General features: G+C 58.1%; 3 protein-coding genes across 7 annotated transcripts; 1 reads left to right on the top strand and 2 right to left on the bottom strand.

Annotated features, from left to right (window-relative positions):
* Positions 1-241: 241 nt before the first annotated feature.
* On the bottom strand, positions 242-15,830 carry Stx1a (syntaxin 1A). Of its 4 annotated transcripts, XM_078023899.1 has the most exons (10): positions 15,701-15,830; positions 8,368-8,445; positions 8,016-8,115; positions 5,689-5,763; positions 5,256-5,329; positions 5,061-5,169; positions 4,871-4,944; positions 4,093-4,230; positions 1,845-1,955; positions 242-1,632 (listed from the first exon to the last, which is right to left on the bottom strand). In XM_078023899.1, exons 1-10 carry the CDS (start codon positions 15,728-15,730, stop codon positions 1,555-1,557), a joined length of 867 nt encoding a protein of 288 aa, XP_077880025.1. In that variant the 5' UTR covers positions 15,731-15,830; the 3' UTR covers positions 242-1,554. The 4 variants fall into 4 exon arrangements, 3 of the variants coding, with proteins under 3 accessions (XP_077880025.1, XP_040134373.1, XP_077880027.1); XR_013426882.1 differs by lacking the exon at positions 242-1,632 and having other exon boundaries at positions 1,845-2,035; positions 3,979-4,230; XM_078023901.1 differs by lacking the exon at positions 242-1,632 and having other exon boundaries at positions 1,845-2,035.
* Positions 15,831-23,184: 7,354 nt separating this feature from the next.
* On the top strand, positions 23,185-24,432 carry LOC106144979 (BICD family-like cargo adapter 1). Its single transcript, XM_013360082.4, has 4 exons — positions 23,185-23,391; positions 23,707-23,801; positions 24,036-24,156; positions 24,237-24,432. Exons 1-4 carry the CDS (start codon positions 23,200-23,202, stop codon positions 24,366-24,368), a joined length of 540 nt encoding a protein of 179 aa, XP_013215536.1. The 5' UTR covers positions 23,185-23,199; the 3' UTR covers positions 24,369-24,432.
* Abhd11 (abhydrolase domain containing 11) lies at positions 24,384-26,760 on the bottom strand. 2 transcript variants are annotated; one of them, XM_078023905.1, is made up of 6 exons: positions 26,581-26,760; positions 26,276-26,411; positions 25,502-25,675; positions 25,177-25,347; positions 24,883-25,064; positions 24,384-24,619 (listed from the first exon to the last, which is right to left on the bottom strand). In XM_078023905.1, coding segments are annotated over exons 1-6 (786 nt in total). In that variant the 5' UTR covers positions 26,703-26,760; the 3' UTR covers positions 24,384-24,618. The 2 variants fall into 2 exon arrangements, with proteins under 2 accessions (XP_077880031.1, XP_005328583.2); XM_005328526.5 differs by having other exon boundaries at positions 24,384-24,671; positions 26,581-26,758.
* Between the last annotated feature and the right edge of the window lie 930 nt (positions 26,761-27,690).

A 27,690-nucleotide genomic window follows, 5' to 3' on the forward strand; every position in this document is an offset into this window, starting at 1 on the left:
AGGCCTCGCCTCTGTCAAGGCATTGGCCACTTAACCTGGAGTGAGGGTAGGACTTTGGAACTATCCTCATAGGAAAGGCTGGATGTTGCCCACTGAATGGCCAGATGGAGATGTTGGCATGTGTGCCGGGGGAGACTGGGGTCCTTTGCATCTGAGCCCCTTCTGTTAATGCCCACAGTCACCCCAAGTTCTAAGGCCATGTCACTGCAGCCAGTGAGAAATGGCAAACATAAGCCTGCAGTACAGATACAAATGTTTATTCTACATAAAAATTCCACAAAATGGGCAGCTGGTTGTACCAAGACCTTTGGTGAAGGGGTGGAGGAGAAGCCGCAGTTCAAGAAGGCAACACGGACAGTAGTCACAGTCACTGGGCGGGAACAAAGCCGAGGGATGCAGGGCACTCTGCGCTGCCCCGCCCTGCTGCATGCACTCGCATGCACACTCCCTGCCTGTCCACAAGGCAGGGGTCTGGGGGGGGGGGGCACGCTCTGACCTGAAGCCCCAAGATGGCAGGGGAGGGAGTGAGCCCTCCATGACTGGCTGCTGAATACTGCATCAGGGACAACTGACACCATGTGGCACATCAGTGGGGGACAGCAAGGGCAGGATGAGACTGCAGGTCTGAGTGACATCTGGCTTCTGGAAGCATGGAAGAGCAGGGACCATTGTCCCCAACATGCAGTGCTGGCTTAAGGTCCCAACTGATGAGGCCTGTTGGGACAGTGGCTGACCCAAGCTGCAGCCTTCATGGGGAAAGGCCTGATGGAGCCTGTTCTGCCTTCCTAGTGCCAAGGGTCACCGGCACCTGGGCACAAGCCAGCCAGCCTCTTCTGGGGTCCCATCTTCCAGTGGGTCACCTGGGGTCCCACCTACCCCAAAGAAATTGCTCCTGGGGCTGAGGGCTGTGCAAAGGGAGGCTGAGGCTGAGGACCTGCTGGGCTTTGCCCCAGGTAGGAGAGGGAGCCTGATCTTGGCGAGCCAGCAACCATGGCACCCTGAGCCTCCTGGCAGTGGTCAGCTAATAGAGGCTTAGTGCTGGGCTATCCCTCAGGGGCACCCTCCCCTAACCCAAAAAGCAGCACCATGTGGTCAGCTGGTCCCCACCCTTCAGGGGGCTCGGCTTAGGGGAACAGCTGGAGAGGCCAAAGGATAGAGAAGATGGGCAGGTGAGGTGGAAGCCAGGTGGGGATCTGGAAGCAGCCCAGATCCCAAGCCAGGGCAGTATGTGCCAGCTGCCAGCCCTGCCTGGTCAAGTTGGAGCAAGCTGGGTAAGACCTGGGTCTTCTCTGCATGGACCCATCCCTAGCCCCTCGTTCTTCCCTGCCCTGCTTCCCTCTGCCTCCTCTACAGACACACACTGTCACAAATCATGCACACAACACGGCTCAGGGCAGAGTCAGGAGAGGGAAGCCCAGGGCAGAGAGGGGCAGAATGGGGTGGGGTGGGGGCGTCTGAGCCAGGAGGCGGGGTGGGAGGGCGACCCAGCCAGGCAGCAGCAGCCAGGGCTCCTCAGGATGGCCCGTCCAGAGTACAGCGGCAGGTGGGTAGTTTCTATCCGAAGATGCCTCCAAAGGTAGAGGCGATGACGATACCCAGGATCACACAGCAGATGATGATCATGATTTTCTTCTGCAAGAGGGAGAGGCAGGCATTGCTGGAGAGGGACTAGAACGAGGACCAAGGACCAGAGGATCTGGGGGATCTCAGGGAAGGGGTGACAGCCTGGGAGTGTGTAGTGATGGGTGGTGAAGGCTCTGGCTGGAGCTTGGTGGGGGTGGAGTAGCTGCAGAATGGGGAGGGTGCTCAATGGACCCCAGCTCCAGTGGGTGCTCGCTACTGACCCGGCGCGCCTTGCTCTGGTACTTGACAGCCTTCTTGGTGTCAGACACGGCCCTCTCCACGTAGTCCACTGCGTGTTCCACATTGTACTCGATCCTATCAATCATCTCCCCCTGCAGGGCCAGGGGTGTCCGGGCTCCAGAGGGCTCCCTCTTCAGGGAGGCAGCTCAGGGCAGGGCACCAGAAGAAAACCCTAAAGGGAAAGAGAGAAGGGGGCTTGGGGAAGCCCAGCTGCAATGTCTCACCTGTGACCCCCAGGAAAGGCACCCTGGCTGGGCACACAGGCTTCTGGGACAACTCCCACCTCTTCCTATAGAGCAGCCATCTGGGGTTGGAACCAGCCATGCAGTCTCAGCCAAGGGATGGGGACTAACCATGCAGAGAATGCTAGCTAGGACCCTGACACCTCCCACCCGATACCCAGCAGAGGAAGATGGGTGCAGGAGTGTGTGGGCTGGAGTCTGACCCTGCCCTGGCCACAGCTCATGAGGTGACTACTGATGAGTCCCCACTCCATCCTCCTTGGGTACAATGGTTCCATCCAGTTCTTGTTTAAGACCCCTTTCCTAGCCCTGGGCCCTGGAATCTGGCCTCATGCTCCTTCCAGGGGCCAATCTGACTTCGACACAAGACTCCAGGCAAAGGTGTTTGTCCTCCTAGGAATCAGACCAGAAACTATGCAACTCCAAGAAGAAAATGTAGGGTCAGCACTCCAGCATACAGGCTCAGGCTACGACTCTCTCAATAGGACCCCTAGAGCTCAGGAAATAATGCCAAGAATTAATAAATGGGATGACATCAAATCAAAAAGCCTCTGCACAGCACTCCTCAGTATTGTATCCTGAAGAATTAAAGTCATCCTACTACCGTGACACATGCAGACCGTGTTTACAGCAGCACAATTCGTAATAGCCAAACTGTGGAACCAGCCTAGGTGTCCATCAATGGATGATGGATAAAGAAAATGTGGCATTTATACACAATGGCATTTTACTGAGCCATAAAGAAAAATGAAATTATGTCATTTGCAGGAAAACGGATGGAACTTAAGAACAATAAGTGAAGACAGCCAAACTCAGAAGGTCAAAGGTTGAATGTTTTGTCTCATGTGGAAGCTGGAAAAGAAAAAGAAAAAGGAAGGGGGACCTCATGAAGCTCCAAGGGTGAGAAGCCAGGCAAGGAGGGAAGGGAAGGGGACACCAGGGGTAACAGCAGCTTGTAGGAATGTGTAACAAGGAATCTCGCCATTACCTACACTGTAACCACCACCAGAAAACCCAGGGGAAGAGGAAAAACTGTGACTTCCCCTCCAACTCCATGGCCTTCACTCGTCACCACGTCACCATGGTCTGTCTTTCCAGGATGCAGCCTTCCCACTTCTGAGTTCTTGTCACTCCCATACTAAACACCCCCCATCGAGAGGCACCTCTAGGTCCCAGCACAGCCTACTGAGGCGTCTCCATCCAGCAGGGTCTCCCTGCCCCGTTCCTCAAGTAAGTCCAGCTCCTGCCTGACTGGAGACCTGGGGAGTGCTGGTCCCCTGGCCTGGGCCAGCTCATCTCTCCTCCCCTTCGAAGTCTTCATGGCTGGCTCCTTTCATCTCTCGGCATCAGTGCAAATGCCCCTCCTCTGGCCTTCCCTGACTCACTCCATGCTTAGAGGCCATCAGGTCACCCAGCATAGTGCCCCCATGTGTGGCCCTCAGACCAGAAGCACTGAATTGCATTGCTGTTGGGCTTGTGAGAACGCATGTCCAGGCCTCTGCCTCAGCCGCCCAGTCTCTGGGCACGGGGACCAGGAGACCTGCAACAAGCCTTCCAGGTGACCCCAGGCACTTCCAAGTCTGAGCATCAGTGTTGCACTCTGCCTCCCCCTAGTGGCTCCTGAGCACCTGGTGCCAGAACACTCCACTTGCTCTTTACTGATGCTGCTCTTTCACTCAAGAGCCACTGGCTCCAGGAAGCAGGTCCTTCACTGCTATCCCTCCAGCTCCTAGAAAAGCATCTATCTAGTCCATGGTGGCCCCTGATAAACAGCCAAGGAACAGACAGGCAGGGCTGGGGGTCATGCAAGGCCATGCAGAGGAGGGGGTGCACAGGGCCCTAGAGGCACTGCCCACAGCTGGTGGCTTGTTACCTGAGGACTTGTTCCCTCCCGAGCAGGGCAGCGTGTTGGACAGAAAGGGGAAGGTCAGTGCAGCCCTGCGTGCTGCTGGGGACTGGGAGGCGGCAGCGAGGACTGGGCACTCACCTGGCTCTCAACCAGCATGGCCATGTCCATGAACATGTCATGTAGCTCGCGGATGCTGTTCTCCAGCTTGATGATCTCACTGTGCCGGGTCTCGATCTCGCTCAGAGCCTGTTTCGAGATGCTGGAGTCCATGATGATCTAGGGGTTGGAGCAGTGAGCTGAGGCCTGGGGCCCAGGATGAGGAGGGCAGAGGCCACAGAGGAAGGCAGCTGGGATGGCAGAGCTGGTCTGGAAGCTGGGCTTCCTCTCCAGCCATGACCCTCCCGCCTCCTACTGGTCCTCCATTATATGAGCTGTCACCTAATTTCTCTATGACTCAATTTCCCACCTGTAATAGGGCTAATAACACTCCCCACCTGTGCCTGCCACAGAGTGAGTGACAGTCCTTAAGCTGCCTTTCCTCCACGCCCCTCTCTTCTGGAACTCACACCCAGTGCCACCTCCTTTGGGAGGTTCCTCCTGCTTGGCAGGGCACAGAGCTTCACTGGAAAGTAGAGATGGCCAAATGTCCTCCATGAGAGGAAGCTGGTCCTGAGGACGATGGGAGAAGCCCAGGCAATGATCAGGGACAGCAAGGAAGTGGGTCCAATTGAGGCACCAAGGGCACGGGTCTCGCAGCCACTCTCCCTACATTTATGTGACCTCAGCCTGGCCCCTTCCCTCTTCTAACACCTGCCCTAGGGTGTCTGTGTCCAAACAGACCAGGCCCAGTGCTTTGAGCACACAGCTGGGGTGAGGACGGGGCTAGTGTTGATAGGAGAGGTGGGGTCACACTCACCCCAGAGGCAAAGATCGCGGGGTTCCCACTCTCCAGCATGTCCTCCAATTCCTCACTGGTCGTGGTCCTGCCGGCTGCAGGTGGGGTCACTCTGAGCCAGGCCCTCTCCAGGGTGCTCACTGGCAGCCCGGGCCCCACCCTGTCCCTCCAGGCCCTGCCCCGTCCCTCCAGGCCCGGCCCCACCACTCACTGATCTCCAGCTGCCTCTGGATGCGGCCCTTGCAGCGCTCACGGTAGTCAGACTGCGTGGCGTTGTACTCAGACATGACCTCCACAAACTTTCGGGACAGCGTGGAGTGCTGGGAATCCGAGACAGGAGAACAGGTGTCAGGCCCACCTCGACCTGGGGCCTCAGGTGCCCGCCTGCCCTGGAGTCCAGGCACACCTGTGTCTTCCGGATCCTCAGGTCTGCGGAGGAGCGGTTCAGGCCCTCCTCCTGCTCGATGCTCTGCTCGATGCCTGGGGGTGGGGGACACAGGGCTGCTGGGCCACAACCTGTCCCACTCACCACCGTCCCCAGCCCGCCCAGGATCTGGCGTCCCATAGCCAGCAGAGGTAGGGGTGGAGTGGTCTATGAGTGACCTGAATGGTGATACGGGAAGTAGAAGGGGGCCACCTGTGAGGCCTTGGGCACACCCCAATATCTGCATCTACTGGGTGCTGGGTCTGGTGGCTCCGACTACCCTCTGCCCCTGCTGCTCGCTTTCTGCCAGGAAGGCCAGGGCCATGTCCAAAGTGGGATGTACCAGGTGCTGTGAGTGAACAGGGAGCCAAGACCCAGTGCCCCCCTCCTGGCGGGGGGTGATCAGTGGACTCACTCTTCAACTTGGAACGAACTTTGTTTGCCGTCTTCTTGATGTCGGACATGAGCTCCTCCAGCTCCTCCTTGGTCTCTGGGGAGGCACAAGGGGTGGGGTGTGTATACCTGGGTCATCCCTGCCTATATTTGGGGTCTATCTCCCTCACTGTGGGCCTGGAGGGGGCCTCCCCTCCCCTGGGCCAAGGCTCTGCCTGCACCCCCAATCCCAGGCCAGGCCCGGCAGCTGCAGCCCACACCCCTTGCACTGCCTTCGGAGGCACCTCCTTCCTCCTTCACTGGCTCCCTCACCCCCTGGAGATAACAGATGGGTCTAAATTTAAGGCAGAAATAATTGTGGAGCAGCTGGCAAGGCTGGAGTTGGCACCGGGGAGCATTTACTCGACGCCTGCATGAGTCGGAGGTGGGGGTGCAGGCTCACCTCGCCGTACCTGGTGGCTCAAAAGGGCATGTGGCCAGCCAGTGGGCTGACACAGGCCAGGCTGGGAGGAGCCTCCCCCAACCTGCATCCCCTGGAGTCTCAGCCACAGGTGCCTGATAGGGCAGATCGGGGTCTCCTCAAAAAGCTGCCCCATCCCTAGGTGCCAAGCACCGTGCAGCAGCTGGGGGAGGAGGCAGCTGGGGGGAGCTGAGGAAGAGGTCCAGAGGCAGGTTCCCTGGACACAGCTGGCCTGGAGGTGACAGGTGGCTGGGGCCATGAGGTGAAGGATGAGGAGGGCAGCAACATGGTGCTCTGGCTCTTGTTCTAACCAGGACCACCCTCCTAGGCTGGCAGAGGCCCTGGGGGTGCACAGCTCGGCCCTCCCTGAGGGGTTGGCCACCCTCCGCTGGGGTGCTCCTGGCATGCCCAAGCCCCAGGCAACCCCTAGCACTCCCCAGAAGGTGGGACCAGAGACGGGTCTCAACATGGTGTCAGGAAGGGCCTAGGCAGGGGTCATCTCCCAAGAGGAACTTGAGTGGGGTGGAGCAGGGTCTCCATAGAGCGGGGGTGGCGCCTCCTCCGTGCAAACAGAGGGAAACTTGGTTACCAGCTGCTCTGACGTCTCAGCCTCTTTTGCTCAGACCCAAAATAGCCCAGCCGGATGGCGGCCCTCAGAGGCAGCAATGCCAGCCTTGGCCCGGGAAAGCCCCCCACCCCCTGCCAACCTGCCCAACTCCGCTCAGCCCTGGCACCCCATGAGGAGCCCCCTCCCCTTGCTGCGTGCCTGGGTCTCAGCCAGGTCTCGACTGCTCAGTTCACAGGCACAGTCCCCACCCTGGCACACAGTGGGAGAAGTACAGACAGTGGCACGGGGGCCTGAGGGTGGCTGCTGAGAGGCTCCACTGCCTTGCTACCCCATGGGGCAGCTAAGGGTGCTCTGTTCTCACTCACAGTCACCACCTGACCCTTGGCAGGAGCAATCACACAGGGTCATGCAGTGACTCAGATACAGATGGGCAGAGAGACACATCATGACCTATCTATCCTGGATACATCCCTGGGGAGGGGGTAAAGCATGATAGTTGCATTGGCATGTCCCCTGCCCAGGAGGTCCCTCTCCTGTGCTTCCTCATAGGACTCATGAGCTGGCACCTTCCAGAGAAGCCGGAGGGGCAGGAGGTAAGCAGGCTGCAAGGAGGAGAGTGCCTGGAGGCATTAGGGTCTGGGTCCAGCCACAGGGGGCCAATCTCTGCCAGCTTGGGGGGGTGAATGCCCCTCCAGGGAGACGATCCTGGGTGGGTCTGCTCATGGCAGCCTGGCGCACACTGGTGTATTAATCAGTATCTTAACAGGAATGAGAGGGTCGGGGCAGGGGAACCATCAGGGGACAGGGTGGAATCCCGGAGTACACAGGCTCCTTGTGCAGAGGGAGAGGTGACTTCCTGGACCCGTGAGAATGCCCAGCTCCTGGGTACCACCTGGCCAGGTGCCAGGGCTGCCAGCTCTTGCCGGAAGCTCTGCATGCCTGGCCAGCATGCCCTCCCACAGCAGCCATCTGCTCCCCAGGGAGGCGGCCAGGGGCGGGGCCGGCAGGGCGGCCTCCTATTGATCAGAGACTGCTCCCTCCCTCTCAGAATCCTGGGCAAGGGAGTGGCCAGACATGTGGCCTTAGGAAAAAACCAGGGTACTCAGGGAGGGTGGTGCTGATCACGTGACCGCCCCCCTTGGCCATGGGAGGGTGCCCCTCCCACAACCCAAGACTTCCTAGGAGTCCCAGATCCAACTGGTGGCCATGGGCACTGGCCCCTTGACCCCAGGACAACCGCTGCTTCGTCAGCCGCCTGCAGTGCAGGATGCCAGGGTCTGTGCCCCCGTCAGTCCTGGCCCATCCCCAGGCCCCCACTCACTCTCGTCAGGGTTGGGTGAGGCCAGGATGGCACTGTGCTTCCGCTTCACCTCCTCCACGTTCTCTGCGATCTTGTCGATGAAGCCCCGGATCTCCTCCACCTGGAGATCAAGGCCAGGGGGTCAGAAAAAAGCCCAGGAGGGATGGCATGGGCCCAGGGCCTGCTCAAAGCCAGGCTGGGCGGGAAGGTGGGGGGGTAGGCGTGAGCTCAGCTCCGCTCTGAACTTCAACACCTCTGCCCGCCAGTGAGGTCATTCACAGGTGTACTCGGGCTGCTGGGCCCACTCAGGGGGGAGAGTGGCCACCCAAGTCTTGGCAGGGCACAGGGAGACGCAGGGTGGGCTGGCTCCCACCTGCTCGAAGAACTCATCCATGAAACGGTCTCGGTCCACGGTGACTGTGACATCATCATCATCATCGCTGTCCTTGGCCTGCACAGGGTTATGCATAAATGAGTGGACTCATGTAAGATCCCCAAGTCCCACTGGACCTGGGACTCCAAGCTGCAGGGCATCTGTGAGGATGTAGCAGTGCCAACCACCCACCTCCCTCAGGGGGGGCTCTGGGCAGGGACAGGGACAATCCTGCCTGTGCCCTGGTCTCTCAGCCACAGTGAGACCTGGAGTATCCCTGAGCATGCAGCCTAAGAGAGTGGCCTTGACCGTCAAGTTGGTAAAGGGACCAGGTCTCCACCTCCAGACTAGGGACTCCCTCCCAGTGGCTCAGAGGCCCTGCCATGGGGCGGGCAGCCCAACCTCAAGGTGCAGTCCCCCGACTCAGTGGCCCCAAAATTGAAGTAAGCCCACAAGTTGGCTGGGCCTCTGGCTGGCTCCTCTAGGTCCCCAGGCTGGCTGAGACAGACTGCCTGCCAGCAGGTCCTCCTCTCTCCAGCCCTGTGGTCTTAGTTAAGCCCAGCGTTCCCAAGGTCCCTTCCTGGTTGGCCCCTGCTGGGGAGCCTGCTGCTCCTCTGAGGCCTGGGCATCACTGAACCCTGCCTCGCAAGGTGGACGCCACCTCCTCAGCACCCAGCCAGGCCCGCGCGATGCCGTCGGTGAGGCGCTCTGGGGTGTCAGCCTGGCCAGCTCAGGTTTCTTAGGGCTCTCACTCCTTGTCAGCCTCCACGTTGGACCCAGAAGCTCCTTCCTTCCAACACAGAGCGAGGCCAGCAGGCAGGAGGGGCAGGTCACATCTAGGCCATGGTCACAGATGTGGCCCCACCCTGCTGCCCCAAGAGCACCTGCACGATAGCCACCGGTCATGAGGGGGAATCCCCTCTCTGCTCTGCTGGCCGAGGCCAGCCCACTCTGCTGCCCAAGGTCCCTCTCCAGAGCCAAAGCATGGAGAGGCAGGGTGGCTGCCCAGGGCATGGGGCACTGCCTCTCAGACTGGGGCTCAGGGCCCTTCGGGGGGCAGGCACTGCCTGACTGTCTCATCAGGTGGGGGTCAAGGGGCGAGGAAATCTGACGGAACCATTGGGCTGGGCCCAGGACAGACACTGCCCACTGAGGGTCATCCTTCTGTCTGTTTGTACCTCTGTGAAATGGGGACACTGATGGCTGGCTGCAAGGAGAGGACTGAGGAGGGTGGACGGCAGAGATGTTCAAGGGCCCCACCAAGACCCTGCCACGTGGGGACCCACCAAGAGAGGACAGGAGGCTGGGAGCTATCTGGAGGCAGCTCCAGGGCCTCCTCCCATCAAAGATCACACCTCCTCCCCCAGCTGCTAAAATAAACCCCCGCTCCCTCTCCCCACAATGTGTGCGGCCGCTGCCAGGTGGCTGCCCCTCCCCCAGGCCCACCCAAAGACACAGAGAATCGGGCGCCATTTTCATACTTGTGGACCAAGCCAGACCCAGGAATCGTCAGGGAGCATTTTCTAGGGAAACTGAGGCCCAGGGCAGCCTGAGGAACCCCACTCTGTCCTGGGTGGCCAGGCAGGTTGGGAAGTGGTCCCAAGGGTTCCTGCCACTGGAGAATCCTGCCCCCTCTGCTCTTCTGGTGCCGAGAAGGATGAGGATGGGAAGGGGTGGAAGGAGAGGGTTCCAGCCCCTTTTCCAGCAAGAAGAATGTCCAGAGGTGACAGGCAGTGCCAGCCCTGCCGAGCCCCTGGGATCTGGACTGGCGCCTCTCTGGACCTCGACCTGCCCATCGGTCAAACAGACCCCATCCTCTCCAGCAACCAGTGAGCGCCAACCTGCCCTCCAGGCCTCCCTGGAGGGCCGAAGGCTGGAGGAGGAAGTTCCTAAGTCAGAGCTGGCAGCGGAGGTGCATGGCCTCCTCCAGGCCCTGACTGAGAGGGCAGAGCTGGAAGGGGCCCAGGTCCACCTTAGAGATGGCATTCAGGGTGGCCTCCAAGCTGATCAGGATTTAGGGCCCGACCTCACGGCTGCAGTCAAACCAGCTGTGGCCCCTTGAGGGGATGCTCCAAGGACATGGCGGGCACCTTCCCCTCAGGACCTCCCACTCCTCCGCCACCCTGGGTCCACACATTTCTCTGGCTCGGAATGGGAGGTGTCCCTCCCAATCAGGACCTCACTCCTCTGGTCTCACACACACAGCCCTACATGAACCAGAGCTGCAGACTCTCGGGCCCCAAAGGACCTGAGAAGTCCCATGGCCTCAATTTCTAGCCTCAGCTAGCATGCCTCCTGTGACAGAGAGCTCACTAGCTTTCCGGGGCATCTCTGCACATCTTAGGCAGACTCCACTATTAGATATTCCTTCCCTTTCCTGTGGTTTGGCCCAAGGTAGAATTCCAAGGACATTTTATTTATAGACCAGTTCTCACTAAGTGGACCAGGTTGGACTTGAACTTGTGATTCTCCTGCCTTAGCCTCCTAAGTAGCTGGGATCACAGGCATGTGCCACTGTGTCCTGCCTCCTTCCTCTTTCTAGATGGTCTACCTTTATTAATGTAGCCACAGATGATACAGGTGATCGTGTAGTGCTTCCCAACAAGGAAAACCCTAAGCCTTTTCCCACCAGTGTGTGGATTGGATTTGGGGCTCAAATGAAGGACTTTTTTCCTGCTTTGTGTCTTTGTTTATGCTCTCTGTCACAGGAGGCATGCTAGCTGAGGCTAGAAGTTGAGGCCACGGGACTGCTCAGGTCCTTTGGGGCTTGAGAGTCTGCAGCTCTGGTTCTTGTAGGGCTGGGATGGGATTCGTGTGTAGGAGACCAGAGGAGCGAGGTTTGTGAGATGCTGGTGGCTCTTGACTGATGCTCTCTGCAACCTCAACTACATCCAGGCCAGAGCTTGTGGCATCTTCCTAGAGACACCCTCAGAAAACTCAGACCCTGGCTCAGCTCACTGGGCGGTGAATTAAATGCAAGCCCCTGGGGTGCCTCTCTCACCTCCCAACCCTCCCACATGCTTGACCAAGACAGAATGGGGTGATGTGGTGAGCCTGCTCGTCCTGGTGCCTTGGCCAGGGTGGGCGCCATACAGGCTCATGAATAGGGCAGCCAGGCATGTTTGGGGGATTGGGTCTCCAGCTCCCTTGGGAATCTGCAGCCCCCTGAGCGGCAGCAGAAAGTCTGGAAAGGGGGCTGGACTGGATCTGACGCCCTGGGAAGCCCTGACGTGGAGGTGACAGCTGGAGTTGTAGGGCAGCTGCAGGCTCAAGGGCCCAAGTGGGCTGGACAGATGTGCCCAAGTACCACATGGGCATCTTGCCAGCCACCTGGCCAGCGCTAGATTCCACCTTTCTCCAAAGCCCTCTCCTTAAGCCCCCAGCTCAGAACCCACTCTGCTCCAGGCCCCCAAGCCAGAAATCTGGGGGCACCCCGTTCTCCCTCCTCACAGCCACCAATTTGTCTGGGTGGGTTTTCTTTCTTTCTTTCCCTGCCACTTCTCCTTTTCTGTGGTCCAGCAACAGAATCCCCTGCTCCCCAGGTTCCACCCAGAGAGCTGAATGGGGGCTGTGGGACGGGGCTGGTGACCCCACGCCCCAGGGCAATGCTGCTGGCTCTCCTCCTCTGGCCAAGCAGTCCAGCTCCAGCCTCATTTCCCCAGCCTAAGCTGGAAGCCAGGTCTGCCCCCACCACAGAGGCCATCAGAAGACCCCCCTTGGGAGCCACGGTGGGCAGAAGGCCCCAGGCTTGCCCTGGCTGATGCGGGCAGCCCCGGTGGTCTTCCTGGCAGAGGCTGCAGGATTCCAGGACATCTTCCTGACCTGTGTCTGATTCCTTGGCCACGGCCTCCAGCCGTCCCGGCGATGGCACCTGGCCAACCAGCAGGTTGATTCGTCACTGCTCAGCCCAGCGCCCGCTGCTGTCTGCCTCCGGGGCTATTTTTTTCCCTTCCTCTTTTTAATGACTAATCAAAGTCAATACCACTAGTGCAGCAAGGCCCAGAGACCAATCAGGATGTGCGAGAGGCCACTCTGGGTCTCCAGGAAAGCAGGCTCCCTCTGTGGTCCAGCCTCTCTCCTCCCCACCGCTGGGTCTGTGGTCTGGGTGCTCCCTGTGCCTCCCATGCCAGGTCCCCAGGCGGCAGATGCCCCTTCGCAGGGCCCCAGAGAGCTCAGGGAGGCACTTCCCGCCCTGGAAAGGGGCTGGGCTCTGCTGAGTGACCTTGGATAAACCTCGGGCCCTTTCTGAACCTCACTTTTGTGGTGTTTAAAACAGGAGGCTAGACTGGACAGACGTGCAGGGCCCCCTCCGTCTGCACCCTGGGTGGGGGGATGTGCCCAAAGTCCCTGCTTATTCTGAGGTCCTCAAAGGAGCTGATGGGAGGCCAGGAGGGAGACTCTGCCCGGCTCCTGTTCCTGCCTCCTCTGTGGGCAAGGAGTACTGGCTCCATTGTACAGATGGGGAAGCGAGCTGAGCAGCTGAGGCTGAGGTGGCAGAGGCCAGCTGGGGGCTGGGGTTCCTGGCTGCCCCAGGGAGTCTGGCCTGCTACAGACCTCAGGGGGCCCTAGGAGGCCCTGTGCAGGGCCACCAGCCCATATCTCTTGCTTGGACAATCCGAACCCTTGGCTTTCCTCAGCTGGCCGGTCCTTTTGGATCACCCCTCTCCTCCTAAGCCCAGCTTCCCTTTCTGGGCCCTCCCAGGGTCGAGGTGGCCCAACCCGCCCTCTGTGGTCACTCTTTGCCTCTTATGGCAGCTCCCACATGACCCGCGTGACCCAGTGTATGCAGGAAGGTGTGTGGGCGCTCTGGGGAGTCCCCTGGGCGGAAGTCAGGAAGGCCTCTGAGTGGGGGGGGGGGGTAGGGGCAGCTACATGCCAGGGTGTGGTTGCCTGGGGAACCCTACCCCCAAAGTCTGCCCGGCTCTGTCACCTGTCTCCCCTCTGAGGTCACCTGCACCTCAGGGGCTAACCTTCTGGTCTCCGAGGGCCTGCTGCAGAGTTGAGGCCCCTAACCTGGTCCCCATGATCCCCTCACTATGGCCTACAGAGCAGGGAGGATCTGCCCAGGAGGGTGGGGGCTGGGGAAGGCTGGAGGGCCGGGCCTGGCCTGCGGAGCTGAGGAAGCTCGCCAGCTCCTTCTCCAAGTGTGACTTTTATAAATAAGCTCCCGTCGCCTTCCTTCCAAATGTGGTGGCGTTGGGTGGGGGAGAGGAGGGAGGAGGAGGAGGAGGAGGAGGGAGGCAGGAGGCTGGGGCCATGACAGCTGCTGTCCTAGGCGCTGCCTCTGTCCAGCCTGGCCACCACTGGCCTCTTCATTCCTAGAGTTCCTGGGGTTCAAAGATTCCCCCAAATATGCAGCTGAAGTCAGGGGACTGGGGACCACACCTCTCGCCCTGAGAAGCTGGGATCTAGGTTTTCCTATTTCCATTTCACAGGTGGACGCCCCAGGCCTGGAGAGAGAAAGGGACTTCTAGGAAGGTCTGACTAGTCACCCCAGCCAGAGAGGGCTCCTGCCAGCCGCCCTGGAGCTGCTAGAAACCCTCCACAGCAGGGCTGGTGACAATGAGGTCAGCTTTCATGGGCTCTGAGTGCCTGGGGTGGGGCTGGGGTGCCTGGAGAGCGCCTCAGACAATTCAAAGCCAAGTCAAGTCCCACTGTCTGAGGGACCACTCAGGCTCATCTGGGAGCAGGGCAAAGATCTGGATTCCAGTTCAATCCAAGCTCTCTTGGGGCTCCCCAGTCCTAGCCAGGAACCAGCAAGGCCCCTTTCTACCACCCTTCCCTCCAACGATCAGTTTTCCTGTGCCTCAGTCTCCTCTTCAGCAGAGGGGATGACGGCCAATGAACCAGGGGCCGCCATCAGGTGTATGGGACTCTGTGCCCCTGACCACTCAGCTCCCACGAAGTCCCTCGAGGGACCCACCAGGCACCCTGATATGGACAAATACAGCTCACAGCTGTTCGTCCTGGGCTGACACGCTTCCGACTCAACACTGCATAGGAAACTTGAGAGCATTTAGAGACCTCAGACGACAGGAGGGGGTCTCAGAGGAAGAAGATGCGAATAAGGCAGGTGGTATGGCATGCTGCAGCCAGGGACGTGGAGGCGGGAGAACACCCGGGGCTCTGTCTGCCCAGGAGACAAGACTGGTACAATGGGGGCACAACAGGGGCACCCCGGGCACAGAGGCAGTTAGCCTCTGGGCAGAGCACAAGCCAAGGGGTCAAAAGCTCAAGGACACTTCAAACTTTGCATATAAGGGGACCTAGGGCTCGGGCTCTAAGTGGGGCACAGACGGAGGATTCTGGGGAGCCACTGAAGTGGGGTGGCACCCACAGATCAATGGGTGGGGTCAGTCAGGGGATCAGATGAGACAACCTGGTACTGAGCCTGACTGGCCCCTCCCACAGGCAGGCTTCATTTCCTCCACTGCCCCCCCCCACAGCCCTCTGTGCCATCCCTAATTGCAGAGGCCAGAGGAAGGGGAGCCCCATTGACAAGGAGCAGGTGGCAGGAGATCCCCGTCTGGGCTGGGGGTCGGTGGGCTCGGAGTCAGAACCTCTGAGCATCCTTCCACTGTCCCCCGAAACTCCGCCCCTGGAACCACACCCCAGGGGCCTCCAGACACAGGTGGAAAAACAGACGGAGGTCGCAGGCAGACCAGGGGATCCGGGAAGGGGCTGGAAATGCCAGGCTGAGCTCCCGGGAAGCCTGAAGGTGGGCGGGGAACAGGTGTGAACCCCTCCCCAACCCGGGGTGGGCAGAGGATCCGACCGCGACCTGGCGGACAGGGAGCCACAGGTGCTGGGCGAGAGCCACAGGTGCTGGGCTGCGCGGCTCCCGCCGAGGAGGCCACCCGCACCCGGGGCCGGGCTCCGCGGCGGGGCTCTGTGCGGGGGGCCGCGCCGGGCCGGTTCCCACTGCGGTCCTGCCGATCCTGCCGTGTGTCTACACCGAGGGGGACGAAGGCTCGGCGCGAGGGGCAGTGTAGCTACAGAGGCAAGACCTGCTCCGCTGACGAGGAGAGGTCAGGCTTCCGTCCCGCCACTGAAACCCCACGACAACCCCCGGACCCCCCAAACCAGGGGCGCCGGAAAGTTTGTCCAGGACCCTAGGCCCCGGCCTCCCGTCCACCGGCCAACGCGGCCGAGCTGGCGCGAGCCCATGACCCCAGTGGGTCCGAGGGGCGGGACCCGGAGGGGGTCAGGGTCCCCGCCCGCAGGCTCCCTCCTGGGGGGCGCCCGGGCTGTGCCCCAGGGCCGTGCGAGGCGGGCGGGAGAGCGCAGCGCGCCGGCGCCGGCGGACAGCGGCCGCGCGCGGGGCTGGACTCACAGTGCGGAGCTCCTGGGTTCGGTCCTTCATGCTCCCGGGAGTGGCAGCGGCGCCGGCTGCAGCCGAGTGAGCCCCGCATGCGCGGCGGCCGCCCCGCGGCTGCGCAGCGCCTGCCCGGCCCCGCCCCGGCCCCCGGGACCCCGGCCCAGCCCAGCCGGCCCCTCCCAGCGCCGTCCGCGCCAGGCCTGGCCCCGCCCCCAGCCCGCCCCCAGCCCGCAGCCTGCGGTGTCCTACCCTCCGCAGGCAGGATCCCTTAAGAGGATGGAGTCCCAGAGCCCTTGTTTCTCCCTTGCCCCAGCCCCCTTTCCAGTCGGCCACTCGGCGTCCTGGGTCTGGACCCTGGATCCTCACTCCAGAGCTTATCACTTCGCCCCGGTTTGGATAGAGATTGGAACTCCTTCCTTGACTTTATTGACTAGGGACCCCCTGCGCCCCTTCCTTCCTTTACTCAAAGTCCGCCCCCCCCACACACCGAGAATTCCAGCCTCTGAGCCCCTGCTCTTCCACTTCTCCCATCATCTCCTCCAGACACAGGCTCTGGGCCCCTCTTTCCCCAGAACTTCTCAGTTTAATCTGTCCCATGCTGGGTGACCGCCCTTTTTTTCTTTACTTTCTACGCCTAGCAGAATGTAGGAAGCCCTTGATCTTTGGGAAAGGGAGACTTAAGTTACAGGTCCCTCCTTCCCCTTTTCCCACTTCCCCAACCCTGAGCCCCAGGCCTGAGGTCCTACTTCCTATCTGGAAGCTGGAGCAGCTTAGACTGGGGCCCAGGTTCCTGTTGAATCAATGGGAAGATTTTAGTAGTACCTGCGGAGGACTGGAAGTGGGGGGTAGTCAGGAACAGATGTAACCTTTAGGTCCCTGCCAGCATCTGTTGCAGGAGTACACGTGCACGCACACACACATACACTCACACCAGCATCCCCTGAGTCCCAGCTGTCTATTCTGTGTAGTGGCTCAGACCCTCTTAACCTCAAGCCAAGCACTCCCCTTTGCCTTACCCAGGGCTGCTAAGGCATTACTCTGGAGCCTGTCCAGCTCCTGCTGCCCAGTGTGTCTGGGCCTGGCACCTCTCCCAGACTTCCGGCACAGGTTAGCTGGCTGAGAGACAGGCTGGGGACACGCTCCAGCCTTCCCTTCTTCCTTGGAAAATCTGGCCCAGGCATGTAACCTGGCACTGAAGACAGTCTCGCTGCTTCTAGTTGTCCAGGTTTCAACCTTGAATCCCTGCAGAGGCGGTGTCCGGGGCACCCCATGTGACTGATGAGAAACGAGGACCCACCTGCTAGAGGACCTTGCCCAGGGTTATGAGGAACAAGTGGCAGGGGAGGCTGCCTGGCTCCTGGTCCACTGAGCTTTCCTAAAGACCAGTCTGGCTGTCTGGGAAGTGGAGACAGCTCCTGGCCTCAGAGAGCCCTGGGGTCACCCAGCGTCAGTCATTGAGACACATGAAATGGTTACATCAAAGAAGAATAAAGAAAGGTGTAGGAGCCCTTCACCCTAAACTCTGGTTTTCTGATATAAACCTTATACTTTATTCATTAATTCATCAAACACCACGTGGGAAGCCATGTGCCGGGGCCCCTGCTCTGTACTGAGGGTGGTCCTGGTGAAGTAGGGCACCCAGATCTGGTTCTAATATGAGAGGGAGCCAGAGTGCCTTCCCAAAGGGTGACTGCCAGCGAGGATTGTGACCTAGACAACTGACATTGAGTAGGATGAGGGAGTGAGGTCGCAGCATCCTGGACAAAAGAAAGACACAGGAAGTTGGGCGTGGTGGTGCACACCTGTAATCCCAGAAATGAGGCAGGCTGAGGCAGGAGGATTGCAAATTTGAGGCCAGTCTTAGCAATTTCCTGAGAACTGAAGCAACTTAGTGAAACCTTGTCTCAAAATTAAAACATAAGGTGGCTGGGGATGTGGCTCAAGCGGTAGCGCACTCGCCTGGCATGCATGCAGCCTGGGTTGATCCTCAGCACCACATACAAACAAAGATGTTGTGTCCGCCGGTAAATAAATATTAAAATTCTCTCTCTCAAAAAAATCTAATAAATAAATAAATAAATAAATAAATAAAAAGGCTGGGGATGTGGCTCAGTGACATGCACCCCAGGGTTAAACCCCTGCTACCAAAAAAGAAAGAAAGAAAATAGCAGGGGCAGGGGGGGAGTAGGCATGCTCTTGGAGCATGTCAAGGGTCTACTGTGGTACTAAGTGAGCCTGAGTGGGCATAGGTGGCATACAAGGCCAGGGAGGCAGGCCTTGAATGCTAAACTTTACTGTGTAGAGAAGGCGGAGCCTAGTGGGTTAGATTCCCATTCCTTTGTTTGAAAGGTATTTATTGAGCATCTACTCTGGGCTAGCTACTCTAGATTCTGGGGATAGGGGAGAAAACAAGCCAGACAAAAGTCCTTGCCCTTGTGGAGTCCTTGGTCTATAACATCACAGTGACGATAATGTGTTATAGGGAAGATAAAGTAGGGAACAAGGAATAGAGACTGCTGGGGCTGGGGAGGGGAATTTTAAATTCGATGGTCAGGTAGGCCCTTGCGTGTGCAGAAATTGAGAAGGGGGTAGGAGTGAGCCATGTATGGAGGGGCACTTTGGGTGGAGGGAATAGCTCCTGTGAGGACTGAGCTTGCCTGGCACACCTGGGTAAGAACCAGGAGGCCAGGAGGCCTGGTCCTGGCTGGACCACAGGGGGCAAGGACAAGCCTAGAAGGGGTGGAGCAATTGAGGGAGGGGCAGGTCATGGAAGGCTTGTCCAAGAGGCATGGGGACCACAGGGGGCTTCTGAGTGAGGAGGCATGTAACCCTCTCTTGACTTTAACAGCCTGGCTCTGGGTTGAAAAGGGACAGATGGAGGTTGAGGGCAGAAGCAGGGGCACCTGCTAGGCGCAAGGTGACAGTGCTGGCCCAGGGCCATGGTGGTGGTGGAGGTGAGAAACGGTCATATTCCAGGTACCTGGGAAAGGTGGCGCCAATAGGACTAGCCTCCAAAATGAATGGGAAGGAGGTGACTTCAGATGAGGACATCTGGTGTTCAAGGGGTCTGCTTCAACGTGCAGGGGGGTCGCCCAGATGGCCCATGTGGGGTCCCAGCAGGGGCTGGAGGCTCGGAGTCAGGAATAGTCTCGCTCAGGTGGAGGTGGAAGTTATAGGCCACTGTCCAGGGAGTGCGTGTGTGCATGTGTTCACGTGTGCGCGTGTGTTTGTGTGTGTGTGTGTGTAAGAATGCTCTACCTGGAATGTTTCCTGACAGACAATGGATGGATGGAGACAGAGGAGCCAGAAAAAGGGCCTGGGCTGAGTTAGACCCTGTGTGGAAGATGCCATGGGTCCCCCAGGGCAGCCGACCTCCTGGAATCTGGGACACTGGGGTATTTGGACTGGAAGTGGCCGGGTGGGGGATGGGGAAGGGTACTCCAGGGGGTAACCAAGGCAGGGATTGTGAGAGAGGGGCTCATTCTCCCTGGGGACCAGACCCCATGCCACACCCCTGTCCCCCTGCTGTCTGTTCTTCGATGTCCTGTCCCCACTGCAGTGAAGAGGGCAGCTGTAAGCCCCAATACCGGCTTCTGTTTCCGCCTCCCACTTGTGTGTGTGGAACTTGGGTGGAAGTGAGCTTCACCCTCCGCCTTCCAACAATTTTTTATTTTGAGGCGGGGTCTCTCTCAGTTGCCCATGCTCTTCATCATCCTCTGCCTTGGACCCCTGAGTCACTGGAGTTCCCAGTATGCACCACCACTCCTGGCTGTCCACGCCCATTTGTTCTGGGCAGTGAGGTTTCCTTATTGCCTGGGCAATAGGAGGTCCTGGTATGTCAACGTGACTTGCCATGTCCTCTGTGGCCTGGCCCAGCCTTACCGCCATGAGCAGCTGGCTGCAGTGCCCACCCACTGCAGTCCCTACAACCCATGGCACACATCTTCTTGGTTTTTGCAATGTCAGTGTCCCAAGCCTGTGTCCTTCCTCCCCCATGCATGTGGCTGTGACCCCTAGCCCTTCCCCCTAGACATCACCTCCTCCAATCATTCCTCTGTGAGAGCAGGAGGATGAGTTTGGGCTCCTTCTGCATGTCCCATGAAGACCTAATGACAGCATTAACTGTCAGGTGTGGATAGTGTCTGTCCTCTCCTTAGACTCAGGAACTGAAGGGCAGGAACCTGGTCATATTTCACTGATTCCCAGTGTTTGCAGATGTATTGTTAAAAATTCGCACATTTGAATGAGCAGTGTTCCCATAAAGGAGCCCTGGCTGGGACTTTGGGGGCTCTCCAAGGCCCTGGGCGCAGTTTGAAGTTTCCATCCAGGGCTTGGGCCTGGGTGAGCCCAAGGCTGTTGGGATCCTGATGTTGGGGGCTGCTGCCACCTGCTGGACAAGATCGGTGTTGCCTCCTCCCTGCGGCTCCTGCTTTGCACCTGTGTGCTGGGGCTGGGATGAGGTCACCACCTCATCCAGAAGCCCTCCGGCTGATGGGAGAAAACGCTGTGACAATGACAAGCCAGTGCTGGGGAAGTACAGGGACTGGAGGTCTGGAACAGGAAACTTGTGAAAGAGTCAGGAACAGACATTTCTGGGGCAAAGTCGTGAGGAGAACAGGAAGGGCAACTGACCCTTCGTGGCTGGTGTTTGCACGCATGTGCGTGCATGTATGTGCATGTGTGTGTGTGTTTGGTTGCTGTTGATGTTAAGGTTGTGCTGTCGTTGCTCTCTTGGGTCCTGCAGGTCTATTCTCTTGGGCTCCTTTCCTGGTCCTGATTCATTTATGGTACAAAGCACTGGTCACAGTGTGGGGGTCTTATTTAACCATTACTGTGACCCTTTCAGGGAGGCCACCCTACTAGACCCATTTTACAGATAAGGACAATGAGGTTCAGGGAGGGACCCACAGACAAGGATGTGAAGGATTGGGTGACAGCATTTATAAACCACCAGCCCAGCAAATCCCAGCTGTTTTGAGCACAGAGTCCAGTCCCCTGTCCGAGGGGCAGCTGCCTGCCACTTTTGTTCTCCGAGACCCCAGTCCACCATTAGTCCAGAGCCACCATCTGCCTCCACCTGAGGCCCGGGCCAAGCAATTATGGGGAGCAGGACTCAGGGGATGCAGGCAGTTGAGACAGTACTTTGGGATGAAATTCGCTCTATGCCTGAATATAAATCTCTTTTCTTTTTCCTAATGAGGAGATTAAAAGAGAATTGGCCTCATATTTTAATTTAAACGTTTAGAGAAGGAGATGAATAATTGAATCCCTACTTAGGATGAGTGGCTAAAATATTGAAAATTTAAATATTTAAAGTCCTATATTTCAAAGGAGAATTTTATGTAGAAACAAAGCTTTCCCACTCTCCTGGTTTGTGAAAGATTTTTTCCAAACCCTTCCCTTGAATTTCTGCCTCCCCTTGACATTGAAAGAATCATGTCTCATCCCAAGCGCCTCCTCCTCCGGGACCCTTGACAGTTGTCTCAACCCATCATTGTCATTTTTGCTTGGAAACACAGCGCTTTTGAACCCGTCATTGATGCCGTCACTTACTGATAATGAGATCCCAAATCCTGAGCATGATCAAGGTGGCTGTTTTACATTTAGGTATGTGAATATTTGGGATGTCCTTAGGGTAACTGCAGAATTATGTAAAATGGTCCTTCCCATTCCTTCCCTCTCCATCAATTTTTCCTTTTTTTAAAAATAATTTTATTTTTATTTTATTTTTTAAGATTTTTTTTGAGAGAGAATCTTAATATTTATTTATCGGCGGACACAACATCTTTGTTTGTATGTGGTGCTAAGGATCGCACGCTACCACTTGAGCCACATCCCTAGCCCAACTTTTTCTCCATAGCAGTTCTTATATGTACTTGTTCATTTCTTTCCGTCTGTCTTTGGTACGAGGGACAGAACTCAGGGGTGCTTAAATACTGAGCCATGTCCCCAGCCCTTTTTACATTTTATTTTGAGACAGCATCTTGCTAAGTTGCTTCAGGCCTCACTAAGTTGCAGAGGCTGACCTCAAACTTGTGATCCTTCTGCCTCAGCCTCCTGAGCTGCTGAGATCATAGGCATGCACCACCATGCCCAGCTTGTTTTTTTGTTTTTTTTTTTTGGAACCAGGGATTGAACCCAGGGACACTTAACTACTGAGCCACATCCCCACCCTTTTTTTATATACTTTATTTAAAGACAGGGTCTCACTGAGTTGCTGAGACTGGCTTTGAACTCACAATCCTCCGGCCTCAACTTCCCAAGCCACTGGGATTTCAGGTGTGAGCCACTTTTTTATGCTTCTTAATCAACTGGCCCACATTAACACCCCCAGTCATGTTTCCAGTCGACGTTGGATAGAACGCAGCATTCATTAAATGCACAACAGTGGTCCAATCAGAGGGAGGATCGGAGCAAGACCAATGAAGGACTATCTACAAAATAACTTCCCTGCAAACTACAAACATGTCAAGGTCATGAAACTCAAAGACTGCAAATTGTTCTTGATTGAGGGAGACCAGCAAGATGTACAATCAGGCCATAACGTTTGATACCATAATAGAATATTTAACTGCAAAAGATTTTTTTCTTTTTAACATCAAACAGCAATTTGAAATTGTTTCAAAATAAAAGTTTAAATGTTGGCGAATGTTAGCCCTTGTCCTGGATCTGACAGACAGCCTGCAAGATTCACCTTGGACAAACTCCTCAGGAATACCTGTGGCTGATGGGTCTGAGGGGCTGTCTCTGTGCTCCCACCCGGGGACCACTGCCACTCTCTTACCACCATGCCTGAGCTTCATCCTTCCTAGCCCTGGAGCACCCTGGGAGCAGGGCCTGTCTGCTCATGGCAGAGCCATACTCAGGGTACAGCCCAAGCCTACCTCTTGACCTGGGGTCCAGTCACAAAAATCACTTGAGACTGGCCATTGAAGCAACCCCCACTGGGCAGGACCAGAGATCAGGAATCACAGAGGGTCTTAGAGGAAGCATTTACTGCTTGGGCTGAGTCGGAAATACAGTCCCCAAGACGCAATCTTACTGCAAAGGTCTCTCAGTGGGGATGAGTCTCCTTATGAGTTTTGTCACTCCATGTGCCCACAGAGAGAGACTGTCACTGAAGGTGATGTGGGGTCCTGAGACCTGCTCCCTAGAATGTAGCAACGCATGGAGGGAGGAGGGACAGTCAAGTTGTCTAGAGGGCTGGGTGCCATCCGAAATCCCATCGACTCAAGAAGCCAAGGCAGGAGGATCGCAAATCCACAGTCAGCCTCAGCAACATATCAAGGGACTGTTAGTCTGGAGACATCTGCCACAAATAAAACTTTTTTCCTTATTTCCTGTGAGGTGAGATCTGAGCTGTGTGGAGGCGATGCCATTCCAGATGTCAAGGTGACAGGACCTTCATGGGGGTGTGGGGGGCTGCAGCATCTTGCTGACCCTGTCATCACAAGAGGCAGTAGAAAGGAGGCCTATGACTGGGCAGGAAGGCACTGGCAGAGGGACTGGGCAGGATGCAGGATAGGAGGGAGGGGCCCTATGCTCCTTGCCCTGGGCCCGCCTGCTGGGGCCTGCCCACTGGGGCCCGCCTGCCAGGGAGTGCCTTGCCTGGAAGGGAGGGCAAGGGCCATGTCCTTTCTTTGCCCCACCCAGCCGACAAGAGTCCCCGTCACCCGGCCACTCTTTCTGTCCAGGACTCTCAAGGGGTAAGTGTCCTAAACCCACTTACCTTCTCCTTTCCTGAGGAGGGGGTAAGGACTCCCGTCCCCGGAGGCTCAAACACCCTGCCCATTCTGCTGGCTCTGAGACCAAGCAGCAGTGTCACCTTCCGCCCTCTCGGGTCCGTGCTCTACTTCCCAGCAGCCACAAGCCAGGGTGCTTGAAGCCAGTACAGGGCACCTCAGCTTCCTCCCCTCCTGACACTAGCGTCATGGTCAAGGCCAGGGTAGAAAATTCCAGGGTGGGACACCTCATTTAGCGGAGCCCCAGATCATGGTCCCCTCCTCTGTCCCCTACAACAGAGCCCAGAATCTCCAGCGGCTGGAGCACTGGGGGCCATCCAGACAGAGCCTTCCCTGGACCAGGTCCTGCAGGAGCGGGATGAAGCCATCGCCAAGTGAGGACAGCTGTGGGGACTGGGGTGGGTGGGGAGAGGGCCACATTCAGGGCCCCTGCTGAGTGGGCAGGGACAGGGCCATCCTCAAGCCTCTGCTTAGGGGGGGCGGGGGAGTCAGGCGATCCTGGAAAGAAGCCACTAGAACACCCACAGTGTGGCTAAGGCTGGGGCTGTGGTCACATTTGCCCACTGTCAGGGCCCAGAGCCTCAGGCTGCGGTCCCTGCGACCTGCAGGAAGCGGGCAGTGGAGGCCGAGTTGGACACATGCAAGGCCAGGCTGCGTGCGGTGGAGGCCCAGCTGCTGGAGGTCCTGGAGGAGAAACTGAGGCTGAGGCAGGAGGTGGAAGCCTGGGAGGTAGGTGGGGGTGCCAGGTGGGCCTGGGCGGTGTGGGGAACTGGTCCAGCACCAGCCCTGAACCTGCTCTCCTGCCCCAGGAGGACATGCAGCAGCTGGTGAGGCAGCAGGTCCAGAGTCAGCTGGAGAGAGAAGCCAGGGACGCTCAGGGTGCCCATGGGGACCCTGGTGCTGCCAGGAGCCCCTGGGCCCGACTGGGGCGCTGGTGGTGAGAACTCGTTGGAGGATTTTGGGAAATTGTCTTTATTCATTAAACCTAGAGGCCTGGCCACTGCACACCCCCGTTCCCTCTCAGTACGTGCCCGAGTCCTGTGTGGCAACGTGAACAGGCTGCAAGGACACGAAGCCTGGGACCTTCTGCTCCTCTTGCAGGCAGCACCTCTTAGCCCAAGAAGCTTTGGACAGCAGCCATGAAGTCCTGGGGGCGGTCAGCATGAACCCAGTGGTTGGCGTTAGGCACAGTCTGTATCCGGGCGCCAGGAAAGAGTCGCCTAATCTCAGGGTGGTGACTGGGACTGGGCATCACAGGGGCAGCCATTGAGAAGGAGTAAATGGGGATAGAAAGGGACAAACAGGGGTAGGGTGGGGAGAGAGGGAGAGCCACCTGAGTCCACATGCCCAGTGGTTTCCAGGCTCTCAGGTACCCTGTGCCCACACCCCAGTCCTTCCCAGGCTGGGGGGCTAAGGGAGTAAGGTGTGGCCCTCCTGTAGCCGGGGCTGGCTTACCACACATAATGGGAACTTCCACCAAGGAGGAAGAGAGATGGCCCAGAATAGGGTTCCTGTTGTGGTGGGAAGTTCATAATCTCATCCAAGTGCTCAGCCAGGACATCCAAGTTCATTCTCCATTGGAAGTGCCCATCTACCTCCACCAGGTTGGTGAGCAGGTACTGCCGCATGGCCAGGTCCTGTGGGGGTCTGAAGTTGAGTGCGGGTGGGTGGCTCCCTGTGAGGCCACCACTCTGCCCTTGACAGGTCCTAGTCTATATACAGTACCATCAGGGAGCTTGGGTGCATTACCTGGATGACATGGCTGAGTTGCTTATCGGCCAGTTTTCGAGCCTGGGAGAGGGGCATCTTATCTGGGATGTCTATGGACTTCATGGCAGCCACGTAGGTCGCAAACTTTGAGGTGCCTGTGGTCTTCACTGGGCTGATGTCCACTGCAATCAGCCGTTCCACCAGCTCTGGCTGTGGGAGATAATTGGACTGGGGACCAGTCTCAGAGCAGGCCCAGTTCCTGGAGCCCAAACTTGGCCTTCTAAGGCTTATGAGTCCCAGGTTACCTGCTGGGCATCTAAGGTCTAAGTTGAATGGGAGGTGGCCCCAGACAGGGGCGGCTCACCCTCTGGAGCGCCAGCAGCATGGCTGTCTTTCCTCCCATACTGTGGCCAATGAGGGCACAAGGTGCCAGGCCCAGCTGAGGCAGGAGGTTCTGCAGGTCCTGGCACATGGCCTTGTAGCTCGCATCTGGGCTGTGGGGGCTGTCACCATGGTTCCGAGCATCTACTGTCAGCACCTGGGGAGATGGGGCAGCACCGGTATCCCAATAGGGACTGCAGATCAAGGTGGGTGAGTCTGGGGACAGACCTTGATGACGGGGAAGGGCTCAGATTGTGAGAGAGCCCAATGCCCAGACCCAGGAGGTCCAGATGGAGAACTGGGGACGCTCTGCTAGAAAAGAGAAGGCCCAAGGGGTGTGACCACGTCTCTGAAGGAATGGGCTGGCTAGGTGTAGCCCCGGAATAAGCCCAGAAGGAGACTCCAAGAATTTCCAACAGAGGAACATTAAGAGGTGGTGAGCTCCCTGCCGTTCCTGGTGAACAAGCAGGGACTTTCAAAGGGAGGGTGTTGGTCTTAGCTCAGTGTGGAGCAGGCCAGTGGAGATCTAAAACATGAACGAAGGATGGACAGGTGGCAGCATGAGGGAATAGGAAAGGGGAGTCCCTCCAGGGCCTGGGTTCGCCGGAACAGCGAACATCCTTGGAAGGACTTCTTCCATTTCTGTTTCAGGGTTACTGTGTCCAGAAAACTGCCACTCCTCAACCAGGGCCCCAGAAGTGAGGGTTAGAAACTGGTCCCGCCCCACTTCTAGGCCCCGCCCCGCCCGGAAGGTCACCCTCCGGCCTGTCTGCTGGGCCAAAGCCTTGGCAATGGAGTTGAAGTTGTTTTTGCTGCCGAAAAGCCCATGCAGAATGACTATGGCTGGGAGGGTCGTCTCCCCGTCCAGAAGCCTGTAGGACAGCGGTAGCGGCCTGCGGGGACGATGGGGGGAGGGTCTGAGTTGGGGGAGGCGGGAAGGGTTGCAGAAGGTGAGACGGGGAGGGGGTGGGTCCAATGGGGGGAGGAGGGGCCTTTAACGGCCATCGGGGCTGGGCGGGAGGAGGAGCAGTGGGCACCACCTTCCCAGTGTCATAGACTGACCTCGGCTTGCCCTCCCTTTGGTCGTTGCTGCTGCTGCGTGCGACGGGCACCCTCGAGAAGCTGGGAGTGGAGGGACTGAGCGCTCCACTATGAAGCCTGCAGGTTCGGGCCCAGCAGAGCATGCTGGCCACTACCCAGCGTGCACCTCGCAAAGGCCGCTGCCCACGCTCCGCCTCCTGCCTTCGCGCAGAGCCCTGCCCATTTCTGTCTGGAGCCCCGCCCGTCTCCCCGCCCGCAAAGAGTCCATTGAGTCCCCGCCCCCTGGTTGTGTCCCCTTACGTAATCCCAGAGACCAGTCCGCCCCCTGGCCCCGCCCCAGCGTCTCTACGTAATCTCGGCAGGCTGCGCTCGGCCGTGCCCCTGGCCACGCCCCGGGCGGAGCCATCCGAGACTCTGGCCCCGCCCCGTCCCGCCCCTTCGTGCACTGCTCTACGCAGGTGGCACAGCGATCTGGGAATCCGGTTCGCGCTGCTGCACACGGCCCCAGTTCAGAGCGCGAGCTTGCGCGGCCGCGGGGCGGGTCCTTGGCAAGCCAGAGAGGCTCTGCCTTGGCCGGCGCCCGGTCCCCACCTGGCCTCTTCATCTGTCCTCACGCACCGCACTGGGTGGGTGCCATTCTTTCTGTGCCGCCAGCGCGGGGGTGAGAGGCGCCAGGAGTGGCTCCTGTCGTCCGGGCGCCAGCTTGGTGGCGCCATGCTCCACAGCTGGGGTTCGACGGTACGGGAGCACTTTATGCGTCCTGAAGTCCCCTCTAGAAAGAGCTAGGAGGAGCTCTAGAGATCATCTTCAACCCCTGTGGGCTCTTCACAGACGAGAAAATTGAAGCGCAGAGAGGGTAAAAGACTTGTGCAAGAAACCACCAGAATTTCGGTCTGGTCCCTTTCCTGATGCGAGTCAGGACCTAGACTAAGGTCAAATCCCAGCCAGGTGTTTGCACTATGGCGATCATTTGCTGGACAGATCGGCACCCTGCCATTTAGTAGCAGAGTAACAGGCAAGCCTCATCTTTCCACCCTCAGAACTTAGCTCATCTTGCATGGAAACCACTTCGTTTGGGAACCCCAGCTAGCTGTCCTGGTCTCTCCCAGTTTGGGCTAGGTTGCTTCAGGT

This window comes from Ictidomys tridecemlineatus, chromosome 10 (genome assembly GCF_052094955.1).
Source record: "Ictidomys tridecemlineatus isolate mIctTri1 chromosome 10, mIctTri1.hap1, whole genome shotgun sequence".
NCBI lineage: Eukaryota > Metazoa > Chordata > Mammalia > Rodentia > Sciuridae > Ictidomys > Ictidomys tridecemlineatus.